Here is a 22,055-nt window from a genome sequence, read left to right on the forward strand (position 1 = left end):
ATAAATCATTTTATAATGCACATGTATGTTTACTGCAGCACTATTCACAATAGCAAAGACTTGGAACCAACCCAAATGCCCATCAATGATAGACTGGATAAAGAAAATGCAGCATATATACACCATGAAATACTATGCAGCCATAAAAAAGGATGAGTTCATGTCCTTTGCAGGGGACATGGATGAAGCTGGAAACCATCATTCTCAGCAAACTAACACAGGACAAGAACCCCAAACACCACATACTCTCACTCATAACTGGGAGTTGAACTATGAGAACACATGGACACAGGGAGGGGAACACCACATTCCATGACCTGTCAGGGGCTGGGGAGTTAGGGGAGGGATAGCATTAGGAAAAATGCCTAATGTAGATGACAGGTTGATGGATGCAGCAAACCATTATGGCACATGTATACAGACCTAAATGTTCTACACATGTAACAGACCTACGTGTTCTATACATGTATCCCAGAACTTAAATTAAAAAAAAAAAAAAAAAAGTAACTCTGAGTGAACTACTGACCTTCTCTAGGACTATTCTTATAAAATCAGAGGACAGAATCAGATGATGTCTAATCATTTTCCAGTTCTCAAATTTCATAGTCCTAATACGCTACACACTCACATGCATACACACACTCTCACACTCGTGTGTGTACACATGTATGCACATTATGGGACATCCTGAAAACGCCATCGTGTACTTCTCCACACAAGTCTGATTATCCCTTTGTATCTCTAGAAGTCATTATAGAGAGGCTTTGGGAATAAATAAGTATGTGAATAATTCAGATTACACCAGTTGAGTTTCTTATTATAAGACTGCAGGGAAACATATCCAAGGTTTCAGATTAAAAAATAAATAAATAAAAATTAAAGGTTAAGGAGAAACAATAAACTTAATAAACAATAAGCTTAATTTAATCACCTACATGATTTATAAACAAACCAGTAACTGATTCTGTTATAGCATGACAAAGTCTAAGAGCTAAAACTGTTCAAAACAAGTAATAAAAACAAAATCTTTGGGCAAATAGGAATAATAATGAACAGATAGGAGTGAGCAAAACAAAGTTACTGGCCTAAGACGCTTCAATATAATTTTATGCAGCATTGTCAGAAAGACATCTAAAATTACATTTTTTTGTTCTTTTTCTATCTGTTAAACATTTACTGATGCTTCTAAGATTACCATAACAATTTTCCTAGCTCTATTCTACTATCAAAAATAAATGTATTTGAGCACACTAATTCTATTTAATTTACTTTTGTATTTTCAAGCCACATGATAAATGAGCTACCAATTTAGCTATTTATGTTTTGAAATAAGCCTAAAAGAGTTTTATTTAAAAAAACTAACACACTTCTCTGACATAAAATGCTTAAAGAGTATGAATTGATTTTATTTTGACATTCATACATTTTTAACATAAAGAGTAAAACAAAATAGTTAAGAAAGTCAAGATAGTCTCAATTCTTTTTCTCTTCAGAATAAGGACAGGATACATTTTATTCAGACATTTCAGGATTTAATTAGGATTTTGGTGACATCATACATACAGAATAAAAACTTTAATAATGGACGTAAAACCATCTTATACTGAGTGTTTTTGCAAGTTAACAGAAAGTGGGTTTGAGAGGCAATATTTTTAAGAATATAAAAATTTCTACTCTTTCCAAGTAAGATCAAACCACAATAGTTTTCTAAAATCATAAAATTCTAAAAGCTGGTTAAATATAAAAACAAAGCAAATCTTTTAGAGCTTCGTGTATTTGGAAACAACAGGCAAATACAAATCAGGAAATCATGGTTCCTCTAGACATGTTGATCAAGGGACTTCAAGAGCTAGTTTACCTATGCGAGGAAATTTTCTCAAGAGCTTCAGACATTTGGTAGCAGTAGGGAATCTAAAATCAGAAAACCATGGTCCATTTTAGCCTGTCCTAAGACAATGTGTAACTTAACTAATAAGAATAGCAGTAGTTTGTCAGTTGGGAAAATCAAGAGATGCCTGCCCAGGACTCTGAGTTGGTACATCTAAAACCAAAAATAAACCATAGTAAAGTGAAAACTTACAAATATTTATCATTTGCTTTGCCATTTGCTCCAATTTGTTAACCCTTGCATCTCTCTTACATTTTATGCATTACTGCATAAAATTCCTAAAAGAGGTAAAATTGTTGAATGCCAAATATTCCTCATTTATATAATTTAATGTTATTGGTATCATGATAGAGACTGGGGATACAAAGACAGATGGGCCTTGCCCTCAAGAACTCAAAGTCTTTTTAGATTAGTTTTAGATGAACAATACCACATAGTAGGTTACATTTATCAAGGATTTTCTGTTCCCATAAAATTGGGAGGGAGGGCAGAAAGATGTTTATAAAACATGAGCAGATCTTTAATTACAAAAATAGAATGCAATAGATTTCCAGAGTAATGATTTCTCAAATTTCTTCATAAGACCCTAAGGAAAATAAGTAATAACATTAAAATACTTAACATGGAAAATTACTTATATAATACTAAAAGGTCTGTTAGTAAACTTTAAACACAATTTGGACTTAAGGCAGTTTTTTCTTTTTTTTTTTTTGAGATGGAGTCTTGCTGTGTCACCCAGGCTGGAGTGCAGTGGTAAGATCTTGGCTCACTGCAACCTCTGCCTCCCGGGTTCAAGCAATTCTCCTGCCTCAGCCTTCTGAGTAGCTGAGACTACAGGCATGTGCCACCATGCCTGGCTAATTTTTGTATTTCTAGTAGATACAGGGTTTCACCGTGTTTGCCAGGGTGGTCTCGAACTCCTGACCTTGTGATCCAGCCACCTCAGTCTCCCAAAGGGCTGGGAATTCATGAGCTACCATGCCTGGCCAGAGTTTGTACTTTTTAAGGTTCTGAGTAACATGCCAAGGGCATTGTGATTCTATTTAAATATAAAATTGAAACACGTTTTCTTGTATTTCAGCCAAAAGTTTATCTTAACTGAAAAGACTTCTAGTATATGCTCAGAGGAGACAAAGGCTATAAATACATCATACCTGGACACTCATCTTCATTTCACAAAAGGAACGGTTGTCAGGAAGGCACCGTGACACAGCACAAGGCTCAGTAATTACTCCATCTGGCCCAAATCCTCCCACCCATTTCCCATACACAAAACTGATGATAATTTGGTAAACTAACAACATAACAAAAGGTTAAACCACTAAAAAATGTGGTTCCTGTATACACAGCAAAGAAAATCAATGAGTAATATCCTTCATATGACCACATCAGATCCAAATCTGCTCCCCAGGATTAACCTGCTTGCTCATGTAAAAAGTAAGAGTGTCTTATGAGACAAAAATACATTTAAAAACCATAAAATCTTTGTCTCTATCAGAAATTAAAGAATGTTTTCCCTTTAAGAATGCCTTCCCTTTAAGAATGTAATTTAGGAGTGTAATTAAGAATGTTTTCTAGGGATTCTAAAATGAATCTCTAGAAAATGTTTAAAGCACATATAAATAATCTATTTAACTTGGGCTCCTTTAGTTTAGAGAAAGTTAAGAAATTTAACTTATTTGCTTTTTAAATCAAGAGCAGAAAAAACCCAAATTATTGAATCTCTCTAATCTAAAACTTCTTGAGGCCCAGATGTATCATCTTAGATTTCCCATTATTGTCTGAAACTCACCATTTTACTTTCCAAACTTGGATTTGTTGTATATTTGCTATCCTGGCAACTTGCCACTATAGATGGTCAACCAAGCTATAAAACCCCTGGCCTCTCAAATGTTCCTGAAACCCAATCCACTAACGAGTTTTGAGAAGACTTACAGATTCTACCTTTGTAAAAGAATATCCCTTCTCTATTTCAGCTTTATTTCTGCCAACAGCAGACTCCAATCACTTTCTTGTCCTGATGTTTCCAACAGATATGTTGTTTATTGTCCACCTCTAATCCACTGTCCACATCACTTCCAGAGTGACCTTTCCAAAATGCAAATGTAAGCCTGTTGCTCCCCTGATTAGAACACAGCTTTAAGGATAAGAGTAATACTCTTTCCCTTAGCATCTCTTCCTGATCTTATTTCTATCTGTCCCTTGGATTAAACACACAGAACTATGTATGGGTCTCCAAAAGCGGTGCAACAGGACCACCTTCCCATGTGAAGTGGGTACTTAGGCTCTGACATGAGCCCATGAAAGCTCTTGTATGTGGTAAGCTTTGTACTTACCAAAATAAAACGGGCACTATGTTAAATTATATAAAAAAAAAAATTAAAAAAACCCAGTCATTTTAGATACTCATAATTAAACTTCATTTGTCATTCCATATGTACTAAAAACATTCAGGATAGCCCTCCCCCCAAATTTTAACAAATTCACTTTGTTGCAATATGTTTTTCTTGTTTAACAACAGCAGATGCTATTGCAGATAGTATTCAAATGAAGAGGCATTCATTTTCCTCCGTTGGTCCTTTTCTTGTCTGATAGCTTTTTCATTTTGATTTTCAGTTGGAGCTTCTTGCTATCTTCTTGCCTCACATGCTTATCCCGGCTCCCAATTCACTGGAAGTAATGGAAGTGTATTTTCCAAGGCCTGCATTTATTTTATCCACTCTGGGTGTGCCACAGAAACTGCTCTTGTTCCTCACTCCTCTTCTCTTTTTGTAATTACCCCCAACAGGAGTCATTCACTCATCCTTTCATTCATTCAACAAACAATAAGTGTCCAGATGCCAGGAATAGAGCTAAGTTTTCTAATTCTTATGGTTCCAGAAAAGATGAATTCATAATGCATAATGCACAGCAAATCCAAACTGTGACGTCACCCACAGTAAGAAATACATGTTGCATGGCAAACAGGTACACACATGCTAAACTTGTGCACAGAAACACAAGTTTCATGAAACAAGGCTTATTCGTAATATGTGCCTTGTGATCATACTTTATATTGTATTCAGTTCAGTGATATTTTATTTCACTTCACAGGCCTACTAAATTAATTTCATGACTAACTGATTTCCAGAATTGTTGTCTGAAAAGCACTAACCTAGAATATGCATGACAGGAACTTGTGTTTCAGAATAATTACTGTATTTTTTTTTAAAGCTAAAAATATCATGGAGGGGATAGAGAAAGGATAGGGAGAAAGAAGAAAAGCAAAAGGAAGGCAAATATAAATGGGGAAGGGGAGAAAGAGGTAATAAGAAATAGAAAAGACATCTGGAAAAAGTCAGAGATGGGTAAAGGAAAAGAGAAAAAAAAGTAAATGTCAGGATGATAAAGGAAGAAAGCCTGTCTTGGTAATTTCTAGGGTGACAGGAGAGGTCACATCCCAGTTTCCTTGGGCTGAGGAGCTCTTATCACTTATTATCTCCACCTGTGGAGGGAATTAGCTGATTAATCATTGATCACTGTCTCCGAGCTGCTCTAATCCTTAAACATTTAAAGACTGTATTCCAGGTGTTTGGAAAAGATAACAAGAATTACCCAATAAGGCAGAAATACTTATTTAGCTTGCTGCACACAGACCACAGCAGTATCTACAAAGTTCCAGATGAAATCAATGGAGGTAGTGGTGGGGAGTCCAGGGTGTGACTTGTACATGAAGAATGCGTTACTGAAAATTAACATCATGAAAAGTAAATGAGTTGAGTTAATCATGGCCATTGTGTCATGCCCATCTCATCAATGTGAAGTGGTGCTCTAATTCTGTGTAACAGCATGCTCTGATCAGTAAAACTTCCCCTAGCAGAAGCCCACACCGAGGGGCACTCACTCACCTAGTCTTAAATAAATGCCACTTTTTATGAGAGATTCTTAGGGGTTAAATGCAACCTTGTGGTCCTAAAACTGTAAGTGTACTTTTTTTTTTTTTTGACAAGGAGTCTCATTCTGTAGCCCAGGCTGGAGTGCAGTGGCGTGATCTCAGCTTACTGCAACCTCCGCCTCCCAGGTTCAAGCAATTCTCCAGCCTCAGCCTCCTGAGTAGTTGGGATTAGAGGTGCCTGCTACCATGCCCAGATAATTTTTGTATTTTTAGTAGACAGGGTTTCACCATACTGGTCAGGATGGTCTTGAACTCCTGAACTTACGATCAGACCCCCCCCATCCCCCAGCCGCCCAAAGTGCTGGGATTACAGGTGTGAGCCACCACACCTGGCCAAGAGCACTTATTTACCCTGCATTACATGTCAGCTTATCCTGCGCCGGAAGAATCCTAAAATACACAATATTTATACAAACTCTGTGTTATATTTTGAACCATTTCTTAGAGGCGATTTTTAAATGAGACATATTCCTGGAATAGGTGAACCATAGAAGAGCAAGCACTAATGATATGTGTGTTCATGCCTTTTTAACCTGCCACTGATTGGCATTTGTTGCTTAGCTAAAATCTCTCAAGAACTGGTAGGAGTGGGAAATGAGAACATGTTGGTCTTGCACGAATATAGTGAATCACTGCCTGGCCCCACAGCACCTGCCCACCAGGCACAGCAAGTCCTGCCACTCCGGTCCTTCTCACCTGGCATTTGGTCACAAGTGCAGTCAAGGCAGAGTAGAGGGGAAAAAATGCTAACAACTTGGTGTGCTTATTTTTTTTTTCTCTCAGAAAGCAGCACGGGAACAAAAAAACAGGAGGGGGCAGAGGGCTTATAAGGAAGAAACAGAATAGAGAAAGAACTAAAAAGTGTTCAAGGATGCCTCCTTGAAAGCCAGAGGAGCACAGGCGGCCGGGGAGCATTCTAGGGATGCTCATGGGGACTCAGGCCCTGATAGTCATGGGTATCACATGGGGGGGTGATAGTGCATTTCAGTAAATATTTACTGAGCACTCCATTTAAGGTACAGTTCTAGAGACAAGAAGATGGGTTGTCATCTTGTGTATAACCTTGTAGGATTAAAATAACCCTAAATATCAGCAACACTCTTCCAGTGATGGCTAAACAACCTCTATGCCATGTTACCAAATCAGTCAAACAAAGTATGCTTGCCTAGGAAACTTAAGTGTGTCTACATTAGGGACAGTATGCTAGGTACTGGGGAAAGAATAAAGGTATGTTCTCCTTAAGTATTTTTTAAAACTCAAGAGCAACAGAGCAGAAATATTATTATCTCTGAATATACAGGTGTCTACAAATCCAGGTCATGTCAGACGCCCAAAATGAGGTCTGTTAATGCTCATAACCCAGCATTGCTAGCCCAGTGGTTGGAAAGCAGCTGGTAACAACAGGCATTCATAGGTTAGTGATGGAGATCATGGGCTCTGGAGCCAGCCCGTGTGGGTTTAAATCCTGGTTCCTCTACTTGCTAGCTGTATGACCTTGGACAAGTTACATAACTTCTCTGTGCCTCAGTTTCTCCATCTATAAAATGGAAGTGATAGTAAGATCTACTTTATAGGGTTATTGTGGGAACTGAGTACAGCCTACGGTACACAGAACAGTGCCCATCACACACTGAGTGGGTATTCAGTCAATGTTGGCTAATGCCATTTCTCCCTGATCACCACCCCTACGAGTGGTCACACAAACTACAGCTTAGGGTGTCTGGAATGACAGTATAGACATTGACCAGTTTGGGGTTTAATATCCACTTCAAAGCAAAGTCCTGCAAGACCGTGGTTGAAAGTGTCCAGCTGCCCATCCATGTTTCTGCATGCTCATTTCATGAGCCCCTGTTCCACTGGCTTCTTGCAAATTATTTACTGTCAAAATTTTTTACATTTGATGTTATAAATATCTCATATTTAGAAAAGAAAAAACTGGTTTCCTCATGATTTCAAGAAAAACTGGTAAGATTATGAACTATCCAGAGATGGGGAGATGCATATGTATATGAACTTAAACTTATTATGACTTTTAAATATACTAGAAAACAAAACATAGCAAGAGGAGAATTTCAAGAATCCCATATAAATGTAATTTCTCTTGGTTTTGGCATAGCTTTAGAAATCTAAAAATGGATAGTCGACATTTTAAGAACCTGGCTAGGGTTTCAGTTTAAAGCACGTCCCTGTGCACACCTGTGTGCACGCCCACACACATACACACACACAAAACACCAAAAACATTCTTGGGCAGTTGCCATGACAACATAATGCTGAGCTACCAAGCTCTTTGTTAACCTGCTGAAGATACTGTGCAAAAACACCCTCATGACAGATTCTTTACTAATTAAGTGGAAAAGGTTAAAAAATTCTAGATCCACATGGTTTTCATCTGTGCTAGGACTCAAAGGCAAATACTAAATATTCTAAGAAAAAGAATGTGAAAGTAATAACTGTAAGACCAATTACAGATCAAATTAGAAACAATGTTGAAGAAAACGGGGGAAATGTTTTATTTTTATTTTGTATGCTATGTTCATTTTATCATCTCCTCATAAGTTGTATCATATTATTTTAATGGAATAATCACTTTGTATAACACAATTTGGTTAACAGAGTCTCTTATTTTATTAGCACAGTTAAATACTCTCCTTCTTTGGCCATATCTACTTCAATTCATTTAAGAGCCCATAGTTCCATATGCTAAATAGTGATAACCAAAAAAAAATGGTCTCTAAATTAATAGGAGCTTATATACCAAACCAAAAAAAGAAAAAAAAAAAAAAGAAAAGAAAAGAAAAAATAGTGTTGGGGAGAGAAAGAAGGGATAAAAAACATTTTTGAAGGCTGTGAGAAAATACGGTTTGGGGTTCCTTCCACTTCTCAGATTAGCCATCTCTGTTTCCCTTGTAGGGTTTTCTATGTCGCTGTCTCAGCCATTAGACTCAGATCCCTGCCAAGATCAGCTGTAGACTGTTCTCACTGTAGTCTCTCTTCCTAGGCAGACTTATTCTTAACTGGTGGCTTTCATTATGACTCAAGAACATTTACATCCCCAGCCCAGGCTCTCTTCTGAGTTCCAGATAGGTTGATCCAACTGCCTCCTAAACTCCTCCACTTTGATGCTACATTAAAGGCAAATCAGGTCCTCCTGTAGTGCTCCTGACCTCAGTGAATGGCAGCTTTGAATGGTTCTAACACAGACATACTCAATACCTACATGCTGAATGAGTAGGTGAATGAATTAATGAATGAATCAAAACTGTTACACAAACCAAAAAACCTAAGGGTCGTTCTTAATAATACCCTCCTCTTCCCCACTCTGTGAGTCAGGATCCAAGTTCTGTCCATTTCACCAGCTAGATATTTTTCAGATCCATCATTCTCAAAATCCTCACAGCCACTACTCTCTAAAAGGCTTTTGCCTGGATTACTGTAACAGCCTCTGAGCCATCAATTAAGAACCTGCAGATGTGAGATACAGAGAAGTTAGGCAATCAATGCCTATTCAAATAAACGATTAATTGATGAAACTGATAAAGTTGGTCTAAAGGAGGAGAACATTTACTAAATGTCAAATGTATGCCAGACACTGAGCTAGATGCCTCACATATACTACCTCACTGAATTTCCACAACGACTCATTTTATAGAAGCAACTCAACTGAGCATATGGCATCAGGGAGCCTCTTCTGGTCACAACCCTCTGCTTTGTTAGGCCCCAACAAGCAGGCAATAACGATGAATATGAAGAAGAGGATGATGATGGTGATCACAACTATTTGGGAATGTATTCTAGACACTACTCTAAGCACTTTGTGTGCATTATTTTATTTGAGTCTCATCACTTTCCTACAAAGTAGGTGCTATTATTCTCTTTTGCAGATGAGGAAACTGAATCCATAGCAGTTATTTGCTCAAGGTAAAAAACTGGGGAGTAGTATGATTTGAACATATTTCTGTTTATTTAAGATTTCACAAAACACCTGTTTAACTTACAGCAAGTTATTAAAACTGATGAGGAGTCATAGCTAGAAGAGACAAATCTATCCATATCCTCAAAGCTCTTGTATTGAACTTGAGCATGTCTCCAGGATCAGAGCTCTTTCACCATCCCACTTCTACACAGTGGAGGGCAGAGTTCAGGTCGGAAGCCTCCATCAATGCCAATCCCACCTCCAAAGATGCATTTCAGGACCACCACGGCTGTCAACCTCTTCCCTATCCCACAGAGACCCAGTTTTTCTCGAGTAAGGTATCACAAGGAGATACTTCAGTGCTTATACTAATTTGGTGACAAGAGTGAATCTTTTTCTTAAGTCTTTAAAGAAAGCCCTATGAATGGCATGACTACAAAGATTTCTTTAAAGGTCTAATTTGGTACTTACAGTTTTATAACTCCATCTGAGCACCTGGAACAGGGCTGCTGGCTATTCTTGTCTTGTTTATGTTGACTCTGCCCCAGCTGAACAAATCTACAAGTTACAATGGATAAGAGTAAGCCAAAGAAAGGAGTACTTGCAATTAATTCTAATTAATTAATTAATTAGATTACATAAAATGGTGTAAGCTTTCAAATGACAGTAGTATGTTTATTTCAGAAAAGCACCTAAGAGTACCCTATGTAACATAAGACTTTGCATGATTTTAGAGTGGGCTTGTTAAAAGTAGAAAAAGGGATTCTGCTTAAAATATAAGCCATAATCATGGATAAAATGAAATCAAATGTGCACACCACTGAACTTTTATATTAATTTAAACATGGTGCAGAGCTTGAACACAAATGTTCCTGAAGCCAGGAAGATGATCTTGCAGAGCCTTGTACATCTAAGGGTGACACATATCTAATGTGTGGAATGCAGGATGCATGGGAAAGCATGCAGAGTGGTGCTGGCAGTGAGACAAGTGACATGGAAAGGTCAGGTTCAGGCTGGGGATCCGCCACCTGAAGCAGAGACACTGCTGAGAACAGGCCACGAACTCAGTTTCCTCCAGACCACAAAAATCCCCCCATCAAGTACTCTAAACACATTGAAAAGGAAGTTTCTTTTCTTTTTTTTTTTAGTCTTTTCTATAATTTATAATAATTTATCAAGTATTTTTCAATTTCCCGTATACAAATAATACCAAATACGTATAAGTGCATAACATGTGAAGAGGAATGCTTTCAACCAAGACTGGGGATGCCCACTGATGAGCACTACGGCCATAGGACCTCTTCTCAAAGGTCTTGAATAGCGCTTATCAGAAGACTTGGAACAGCACTAAGGCAGGCTTTGAGCTAAGAGCCAGAGAGAGTGGCCTGGGCCAGCTCAGCAGGTGGAGAGGCTATCCTCTCCACCTCCAGCTTTCTGGAGCACATATCTGCTGGAAGCCTGCTTGGACTGCATGGATCTGTCTTTCCTTCAGGGATGTAGTTTTGCAGTTTTGTCCTAATGTGCCCATGGGAGGTTACAGGGAAGGATAAAAGAACTGATTTCCTTTCCATTTTTTTAACTATTTAAAAATATTTTCCTTTGAAGACTATGGAAAAGTTTATCATTTGTTTTTCATTAACTTTTTTAAAGGTCGAGAAAGTGTTACAGAAACTACCAATTATTGTATCATTACAGTGCTACTGAAAAATTTTCAAACAGCTTGCTTTTATCCAACTTTTATCTTCAGCAAGTGAAACATTTTGATCCATTTTTTGGGAAGAATGCCACGTAGTACTGATTATTTGTACAGAACTTTAAACTTCCCAAATCAGGTGTGCAATCACTGCCAGGGTTTTTTAAAAACTGGCAAGTGTATGAAGCTTCAAGGAAGTAAGCAGAAAGCTTTCAGGTCTGGTCAAACAGCAAACCAAAGATACTAGAAAAGATGAGGGAAAAGGAAGACATAGACAGTAGGGCTCAGCAATTAGAATAAAACTACGAAACCGAGAAATCCTTAGTAGTCCAAAGGTGGGCAAGGTCCAGTGTAGGAAAAACAGGCAGAATGGGAAGCTGGAAGACAGGCTGCTGCGGAAACCACTCCTAGCTGTGTGGCTTCCCTTCTCCATGGTGTTCTGTGATAGGCCAGGTGGGAGCTGTTATATGCAAGCCAGGCTAGCTCACTGTCTACTATGTGCACAAACATAACCACCCAACTGAGTGCAGAAATGGGGTGGCAGGGGCACCTGCCAATTCAGTACAGAACTACCCGGGTTCTAGCCCTGCCCTGAAACTCTGCCCTTTGGATCAAAGGAGGCACTAAGAAAGCCCCAGGGCCTATTTGAGCCAAAAGTCGGTGCCAGTCCCTGAATATCCCTTGGTTATCCTCTGGCAGTTACCTGACAGATACTGATGGAAGGAGGGTTCCTCTGCCTACTGCAATGCCCATGGCAGATGGAGAGGGGAGATGTTCTGGGGCAGGCAACGCAGGGAGGGAGAAGCCTCGTAAGGCCAGTGTGCCCACAGGAAGGGGTACTCACAGACAGGGCCAGCCCTCTGTTTCTCCCCTTCCCCTCAGGTCTGCATTATGAGCAGAGGCAGCTGATTATGATCAAGACAACAAAAAGGAGGGAACAGCCTAAAATCACACAGTACCCAGAAACACAGGATATGGTTTCTCCCCTTCCCCCGAGGTCTGCATCCTGAGCAGTGGCAGCTGATTATGATCAAGAGGACAAAAAGGAGGGAACAGCCTAAAATCACACAGTACCCAGAAACACAGGATATGACTCCTGGATAAGGCATTAAATGGCTTTACTTGCTGTACTGTTAGCATACAAAAGGGGATAATATCCTTTTAATCTACTACAGAATTGTCTAAAGAACAAACCAAATAGTGTAAAGTGTTATACAAATGAAAGGAGGTATTATTCAGGATGTGGGTTCCTCCCTCCCTTGAAGTAACCCCTTCAATCCTTGGCATACACACTCATGCCCTCTGCAATAAACAAAGTCATATTACTCAATCACTAGCTTCAGTTAATTCATTCTTCAGACCACACAGTTTGTAAAGGCCCACTTCAACTACTACAGAGCTTTGCTACAGAGTTCTGACAGCCATGATGAGTAAGTACTGTGTGTTTGTGTGTCAGAATGAGGAGGATGTGGCTGTGCTCTGATGACTAAATTGGCTTATAGTCAGAAAATGATGCATATTCAAAAGAGTGCAAGTTACAGGAGCTGCTTTGGCAGTCAAGAAATGCTGTGCATTTTATATTTTATATATTATAATTTTTCTTAATTTGAAACAAAAAGCTGACAGTATCTAATTCAATAGATACTGTAAATGAAATGCCCTTATTTAAAAAGAACTGAAGATCAGTGCTCATTTTATATTACACAATTTACATTTTACACACACATTTACAAATCTGTATAAGTGGAATTGTATTCATATGCAATAACCAGGTCTTCTAAATCCATGTATTAGGCTGAAGAGGTGTTTGCAATGTTCTCATCAGGTTCTCGGGGATTTCTGAATGAAGGGTTCTTTTGAGAATCTGGTAACTGTATCTTCTCAAAAGGACACATATAAATACAAAATTATGTACATGTTTCAGGGAATACCTTATGAGTATCCCCTCCTTTCAACTAGATCTGCCTAATGAAGGCCTATAACATTGTGAATTGACACCCTATTATTACTGTTTTCTTTTTCCTCCTCAGCCACCACTTCCACCAGCAACTAGGGCCTAAAGCAATACAAGGTCCTCATTTGTCAATATCCTAGATTTATTTTGTGAGAAGGGACTTTGATCTTGTGGATTTAGAAATGCAGGAATGTACTGGTACTTTGGTTTGTAGTTTGCATATGAGTAGTGCCGATACTTGCATGCATCATAAATTTTTGTCACTGAGGGGCAGAGTCTCAGGCATTTAGCGCTTTAACTCCAAATATAAATCAATGTTTCAGAATTTGACTGCTTCAGTGCTGAAACTACATTTTAAGTGGAATTCATTTTCTTCTGTACTGTTGACCATTTTCATTTCTTAAAAGTATACTAAGCAGGGTGCGATGGCTCACGCATGTAATCCTAGCACTTTGGGAGGCCAAGGAGGGTGGATTGCCTGACCTCAGGAGTTCGAGACCAGCCTGGGCAACACGGTGAAACCGCGTCTCTACTAAAATACAAAAAATTAGCCAGGTGTGGTGGTGTGCACCTGTAATCCCAGCTACTTGGGAGGCTGAGACAGGAGAATCGCCTGAACCCAGGAGGCAGAAGTTGCAGTGAGCCAAGATGACACCACTGCACTCCAGCCTGGGTGACAGAGTGAGACTCCATCTCCAAAAAAATATACATACAAAAAGTTACACTAGATATAAGTTACTGTAAAACGTTATAATAAATACTCATTTATCTTTAATGCCTATATGAAAGTATCTTACCTTGAATAAATGGAGAAATCTTCTTCTGAGAGGCCATCTGAGAGGTTAATTCCATATAGCTCTTTCATGGGTTGGGCCACATTCTGGGGTTAAAGAAAAAAAAAAAAGAACCAGGCAGAATTTTTAAACATCTAGAATATCAGTAATTTCCAAAGGAAAACAAAACTGTGAATTTTGCCACAAAAGCAATCACGATGTTTCTTTAACCTGTTCATTAAACTTCTTAGTTAATGGTTTTTTAAAAATCTGACTTCCATTTCTGCTAAAAATAGTTTATTCTAGGATTAAAAAAAGCTGCTAAATAATTACTAGCTGTTTTTGTATAAGGCAGGAGTTGGTAACCTTATCCTGTAAAAGGCCAGATAGTAAATATTTTAAGCTTTTTTTGGTTATGCTGTCTCTGTTGCAAATACTCAGCTCTGCTGTTACAGTACAAAAGTAGTCACATACAATAAGTAAGCCAACAGGCATGGCTGGGTTCCAACGTAATTTTATTTATGAAAAAAGGCATCAGGCTGGATTTGGCCAATACATCATAGTTTGCCAAGTCCTGGAATATTGAATTCAGATCTTACTATCGCATTTTTATTTGCTGTATCTACTTCTAAATGAGTTTGGGATATTTCTAGAAATCAAATTTACACAAAGCTAGATTTGGTTCTTTTGTTGCTGATTTCTATTTTTTCCCAGCAATCTATTAGTAATATTGAATTGAACAGGATGAATTTCCCATTGGGGCCATTCAAAGATTGTAAAGGCCATGTCTAAATCCTGCGTTCCAACAATGTGCCCAGTAAGAGAATCAATGGACCTCAAGTGGATAGCTGATCAAAGAGGGCCAGTATTCACTTCAAAGGTCTGAAAGGGTAAGAAATTCACCATTACACATGCCAGCAAAAACACTAATTTTATTTCGAAATGAAATAAAATCATGTCTATGCTAAATGTATTCATCTTATGCAGTGCCTCAAACCCCGCAGTGAGATAATGCGACATTTTCTTGCTCTCAGCCTTTTTTTTTCAGGGCCTCAGGCTGGATCCCATAAGCTTCCCTCCCCCGCACCTCGGTCACTTTGGCGCTATCTCCCGAGTCGGTCATCTTCACGGGAGTGGAGCGCTGAGACACAGAGCCCTCTTCTTCCCGATCAGTCCCAGAGTCATCCTCAGAGCTGCTGGACATAGCCTCCTCGCTGGGGGGCGGCGGGGCACTGGCTGCCGTTTTCCGCTGTAATACGGCTTCTTCTCTATTGCTTTTGTTTCTTTTAAAATAATAATATGAATGTGAAGCATCTTTAAAATAACCCTCAACACTCACTGTCTATCACTCTGTCCCAAAGCCTTAGGCCTAGTGAAGCATAAAAGAACGACTGAGTGACACTAGTTTCTGGATTCAGGTTGTGCTACAGGGAAAGGCTTCGTATTTTTCCATGTCCATGCACTGACATTATATGAATATAAGCCCTGTCATAAATTCAAAAAATAAATGAAAATTACTTGCAGAGTGTGAAAAAATCTTCTCACCACTTGGTTACCATGCCTTCCTTTGGTAATTGATATCAATATTCTCAAAACTTACAGTACAATTATAGAAGACTGTATGTTTGGGATATTACTAAAATTAGCTGTAACTCATAAAAGCTCCAAGAAAATGTGGGTAGCCAAACCTATGTCTATTTCTCTCCCTCCCATAAATTTTTTATCTATCATAGTGTATCCAAATAATGAACAACTGATGAACATAAACTGTATTTGAAATTTTATTGTGTTACTAGATGCAAACACAATACGTCTTCTTCTTTACTGGACTGAATAAAAGTCTCCCTCAGATTAATGTTATAGTAATACACAGAAAAATCTACTAAGTTCTGTATCAGGATATATTTGATTTTTTGTTATTGAGGATGCCAACAAAATAAATGCAATAAATACAAAATTTTACTTAACTATTTCATGTTGGGAAACAGATAATGCTGAGTTATTTATAAGACATAATATCTGTCACCTGCCTTTATGTCATCTGTATATTCCCAATTTAAAACAATAAAATGTACAGTATCGCTGAAACTCCCATAAATTCTACTTTCAGTATTGAACACCTTAGAGATTCCACTGCTATAAATAAGCTTTATGTGACCTGAAATTATTAGTTTTTGGTGGAAATCATCATATGCAAGTACTATTCTTTTACACAAATCTTTAAAGTTTCGTTCTACATACGGTCTACACACAAATCTTACCCCAATACTGATTTTCCAGTTTCATCTGGTTTACGCACAGTAAATGGACTTGGATCAATTCCAACAGTCTTAGGCATAAAGTCACTAAAGAAAAGTGAAAAAACAATTACATATGAATTACTGTCCATCCAGGTGATATTGGCTTCCATCTCAGTTCACACTCTTATAATATTCCTTCTTAACTCTAGGAGTTACATATTATATATACCAAGGCAACTGCTCAGGGACATAAAACATGAATTAACAGCACTAGGTAATTTCAATATTATCAGTCTTAATTGTGAATTCTCTATGATCATGAGGCCCAGTAGTTTTGAATTTAAAATCTCATCTACTGTAACAGTGTTGACATCTGCTAAGATGTATACCATCTGGTTAATCTGGTTATATATCATGATTAGTTCTCAGGTAAAATTTAAATTCCTAAAGGCCAATGACAAAACACTAAGCTGTTCAGTTACATGGATAACATTTTTAAGTTATACCACCTAAGGAGGTAGACATTATGATCAACAAAACCGTGCTATGAACTGAAATACCAACAACTACCTCATTAGGCTAAGGTTAATTCATTAAAACACTGTTGGAACACTTTAAATAGAAACTCTCTTAATTTACCACTTACTGAGATAAGCTAAAGCTTCTTCCACATTATGCAAGGGCCACCTCACCGCTACTGCTAAAGTCAGACCAGATTCCATAGTAGATGCCAAAAAGGCAACAGTTCCAGGATTTCTGCTGGATAAGACTCCTGGCTTCTGGCAAGGACATTGCTCCAAGTGTGTGACTGAATATCACATTATTTGAAGGAAAAGAAAGTGATCTTGAATCTGGCCTAAAATCACTATTTTAACAGTTTGAAAATGTTTTAAAGATGTAACTGGCTTAATTTTTTATTTCTTTTTGAATATATACGATTGATTTTTTTCATTGGTAGATTCCATGTTTGTGAGTTTGTTTACTCCCTAGTGTGTATATCTGTAACCCCCAAATCAACCTTCATGATACTTTCACAGTCATTTGCAGACATGTGCATGCACAGAGTGGTAAAAACTGAATTTCTCAGCTGAGGCTGAACAAGGGGCACTTTGCGTCTTAATTTCTGCTCTTGTATCATAACTGTCTTTTTCACAGTCTATTTAACACCATGTTTTTCACATTTTTGGTTCTTTTTTGGGTGATCTTGCTATTTAAGATGGCCGCTACACATAATGCTGAAGCTGTCTAGTGTTTCTAAGCACAAGAAAGCGGTGATGCACCTGACAGAGAAAACATGTGTGTTAGATAAACTTCATTCAGGGATGAGTTACGGTGCTGTTGGCCATTGAGTGTTATGTTAATAAATCAACAATATACAGATGCTCCTCAACTTAGGATGGGGGTTATATCCTGACAAACCCATAGCAACTTGAAAATGTATTTAGTACACCTAACCTACTGCACATCATAGCTTTGTGTAGCCTACCTTAAACATGCTCAGGACATATACATTAGCCCATAGTTGTGCAAATCATCTAACACAAAGCCTGTTTTATAGTAAAGTTATTACAAAGAATTTTGAATCAAAATTCAAAATTCGAAGTACAGTTTCTACCTAATGCATGTAACTTTTGCACCACTGTCAAGCTGAAAAATCATAAGTTGAATCATTCTAAAACAGGGACTGATTGTATATTAAATATGTTTATGTCTTTAAACAAAAATACACACAAAACTAGGTTATTTATTTATTGGTTGACAAATAGAATGTGGCCAGAGGCTCTCAGGAATCTAATCCTGTATTTCCCTTAGGAGCAAATCAGTATTTATTAATTCAGTGTTTGAAGTGACTTTATAGAACAAGCCATTACAAATACAATTATAAATCCTCAATGTCATTGATAAGTTCTTGGAAACTGCGACTTCAAGTGAAACAGTGTAGCAGGTCCTTAAATAATGTCATTTTTTTTCAACCTCATTTCACTTAAAGTCAGTTTCCAAGAACCTATCAAAGATGTGAAGTCAGAGTTTATACATATATAAACACATATACATAATGTCATTTATCTTTTGCTGAGTTGAAAACTTCTAGAAATGTCAAAGGTCTTATAGTTAAAACTGCTAAACATTAACAAGTTTAATTGAAAAATCAAGCAAGTAAGAATTTCAAACTATTCCTATCTGAAACTGAAGCAAAATTTAGAGTGATTTCTAGGAAACAAAACCACAGAATATGTTTCTACATGTATCACATAAAGTATAAGCATATAAATACTACATCTGAAGAAAATGTGAAATACAAAAATTTAAATTTTAGTAAAAATATAGTAAGTAATTTTCTTTGCTCACTTTTCTTATTCTGGTCCCACAATTTTTCCTAAAGGGTCCCATCAAATTCTAAAAGAGATACAGAACATGGAATATGTCCAAAGGTGAGCAACTAGGATAGAGAGAGAATGGAAACCATGCCACATAAGTTATGGAAGAAAAAATGAAGGATATTTACACTGAAGAAATTAATATTGCTTCCTCAAATATCTGGAGGCTGTCAGACCGAAGAGGAACTAGATTTGTCCTGTGACTAATAAAAATAGTAATAATAGCTACCATTTATTAGTCACTTGCCTGTACATGGTACTACAAAGGTACCTGGGGGAAATGTGTGTGTGGGGAGGTGGGAAGAGAGAGAGAAAGAGAGAGATTAAGAAAATAAGGCTCAGGTAAGCTGGAAAATTTTCTCAAGATCACACAGGAAGTAGCTGAACCAAGATTCACATCCTAGCCTTTCTAGTACCAAAGATGATGTTTTTCCCACTAATTTACGTCAACTCTCAATTTCTATGTCCAATGAAAAAAACTGAGTTTATTCCAAATGGCAAACTAGGGCTAATGGGAGGCAGATTTCAACCTATCAAAGGGGAGAAATCGACTCCAACTGTCAAGAGAACAATAGAAGGGGCTGCCTCTTAAAGTAGTGGGTTCCCCATCACAGGAGGTATTCAAACAAAGGCTGACTACCCACCTGACAGAAGGCCTGCAGAATGGATTTCTGGTAAAGACAGATATACATATACAAACTAGGAAAACTACAGTTCCCACATACATACAGTATCGGAGTACCCACAACATACCGTGCTGAGCTTGTCATAGCCAAGCAAAAGGTATCATCAAAACTGCTCAACTCATATGGCCGAAAGAACTCATTATGGATATCAATCTCTTCTTCATATTTGTGGAATGTCTTCACTATCAACTTCTTTAAGTTCGCAGCACAGATAACTGAGAGAGATACCTGCATGTTACTCTAAAAGTCTGAGATTACATCAAGCAAACATTTCCATAATATCAACTGTGTTCACAGACAGTGCTGTGATAAGCTGTGTTCACAGACAGTGCTGTAGGAGATACAGTCCTGAACAGGCTGAACTCCTGCCTCCGACACTTACACAGTTAGAAAAGAGATGAGATGGATGCAGAGAAAATGCAATGAAAAGCTGAGTTCAACCAGCTCTAAGGAGGCAGGAAGGCCTCAGGAAGTCCAGTGGGAGCAGGAAGTTACTTAGAGGGGCCTCTTTAAATTCCTTTTTGCTCTTAAACAAATGCCCTCTGCATTTTAGCTAAAAATTATACAGCTTTTCCCCAAAGTTTCCCTTTATATTTCAAATTCTGTTAATAGCCAGTGTTAGATAGTGAAAACCCTTTCCTTTCTCCCAAAACAACTAAACCTTCTTGGCAATATGACTAATAATTTTGCCCAGAATTTCAAGTTACAAATACCTTCCAAAATGAATTTATAACTTAATAAGAACCAAAGATTCTTTGTGATCTTTGTTTATGGGCTTCCCTACCCAAAGTTGGGATGATGAATCATGACTAGATGGAGTCCTCAACTGAAGCGTACCAGATTTGCAGAAGATTTTGCTAGTAACCCTTTACCAAGTGGAAAATGAGCTTGCCCAAGAGCAGGGGAATTAGTAACAGAGGCAGAACTAACTGTACTTAAAATTGGGCAATTATTTAAATTTGGAAACAACATTTTAATGTATTATACACTTGAGGGTATTCCTTTAATATAGAATTTTTCCTACCTCTCTGACAAATTAATAAAACTTAATTTAAATGTGACTAAATTATTTAAAAATTTAAATTAAATGTGGCTAAATGTACTGTTATACATATATCTGTACCTTTCTCCACTGCATAGCACAAAGAAAACATTTTTAAGTTCTCCTTGTGAATGGGTCCTTATTTCTTCCACATTCCCCCAAAATATGTAGAAATATAAGCAGTACTAATTTAAAGTGATGAGCTGATAAATCATATTTTATTGACTAAATATTTGAGAAACATACATAATTGTAAGACACAATACAAGGCATTGGCCTACATAGATAAAAAGAAGTATAATATAATTACTGTTCTTTAAGAAGCCAGGAGATGTTATACAATCCCCTATCTACTAAAGCAGCAACATAATCATTTCATTCTAATAAAATACCATGTGCAAAGGATTTAATGTTTCAAGTTCATTTAGGTATAATTCCAAAAATATGTTAGTGTAAAAAGCACAAACAGTTACCTACCTTCATCATATGGCAATGGTAAATGCTTTATCACCTCTGGGGTCCACCAGTAAGTATAACTATAAAATAAAAATTTTTTAAAAGATGAGCCGAATGTAAGTGTTGGTTTTCTATACTTTACTGGATAAAATAATTTATATGGTCTATACTAACATGTTTCCTCCTACTTCAAAGTTAATTTTTTTCTTTTTAAAACATGTTTGTAAAACTTTTGATGCAGTAGGTTTTCAACATGGTCATTCCCTTCCCAACCCTTCTTCCTTCAACTATGTCACAGATCTGCAACTGGGCAATTATTTAAATAAATAATGTCACAGGTCTGCAAAAATGCCATGAATACACCTGACAGTCAAGAAGCTCTGATGTTACTTACTTTTAGCTAAAAAGGATTAGCATGTAATAAGCTGACTCTATGAACTGCTGTTAACTTCTCCCAGGGACTGTGCCTACAGTGACTTACTCTGCCATCAGGTGAGCAGTGGGACCTTGACCCACATCCTACAACCAGGATTCCCTTTTGTGTAGTTATCTGATAGTCAGAATCTACTCTGCTGTATGTGTATACATCTGAGTGTATAGTTAAAACAGTTAAGCAAAATCATTAGGGAATAAATGGGACAGTCCTAACGAACAAGTTCCCTTACAAAGCAGTACAGGTCCTGCTATTCTCTAACTGTAAATATACACTACTTGATTACAGAGGCTAGAGTAAGAGTAAAAGAATGTCATCTGTTTGGATTTCTGCTAGAAGGCTCATTGCTATAAGCAGAGAATCTGAAAGAATCCTAAGGGGCCTTCTCCCTGAACACCTAATTTAATTCTCAATCAAATTCTAATGAAATGAATATTTAGAGGAAAAGTGCTGTATGTCAAAGCTCATGAGAATTAGGAAGAAGAATGTGAAACAGTATATCAATAATTTTTTAAAAAACGTTTCTAAAGATTTAAAAAAGAGCCTATAGCCAAAAATTGCTAAAAAGAGAATTTAATATAAATGAAAGACTTTCTAAAAATATAATGCTGAAATTACAGTCTTGAATAATCCTGATTAGGAAGCAATGGGAAAGTATCCAA

The 22,055-nt window shown here is 37.4% G+C and overlaps 1 protein-coding gene across 6 annotated transcripts in view; it reads right to left on the reverse strand.

The window, feature by feature from the left end:
• FIG4 (FIG4 phosphoinositide 5-phosphatase) overlaps positions 1-22,055 on the reverse strand; it is a 134,135-nt gene that overhangs the window by 19,144 nt on the left and 92,936 nt on the right. For 4 of the 6 annotated variants that reach the window (XR_004267896.1, XM_032275056.1, XM_032275060.1 and 1 more), the window contains 6 exons: positions 20,982-21,040; positions 19,530-19,677; positions 16,420-16,503; positions 15,246-15,441; positions 14,183-14,265; positions 10,210-10,296 (listed from right to left, as the gene is read on the reverse strand). Coding sequence is in view for 5 of the 6 variants with exons in the window: in XM_032275056.1 (XP_032130947.1) it covers positions 10,210-10,296; positions 14,183-14,265; positions 15,246-15,441; positions 16,420-16,503; positions 19,530-19,677; positions 20,982-21,040 (657 nt within the window). In the remaining variant the exon portion in view is untranslated. Of the gene's footprint in view, positions 1-1,801; positions 1,912-10,209; positions 10,297-14,182; positions 14,266-15,245; positions 15,442-16,419; positions 16,504-19,529; positions 19,678-20,981; positions 21,041-22,055 lie in introns of those variants that run through there. The other 2 variants (XM_032275057.1, XM_032275058.1) reach the window with 2 other exon arrangements.

The sequence above is a fragment of the Sapajus apella genome, unplaced genomic scaffold (assembly GCF_009761245.1).
Source record: "Sapajus apella isolate SASKATOON/1434 unplaced genomic scaffold, GSC_monkey_1.0 scaffold6, whole genome shotgun sequence".
NCBI classification, from domain to species: domain Eukaryota; kingdom Metazoa; phylum Chordata; class Mammalia; order Primates; family Cebidae; genus Sapajus; species Sapajus apella.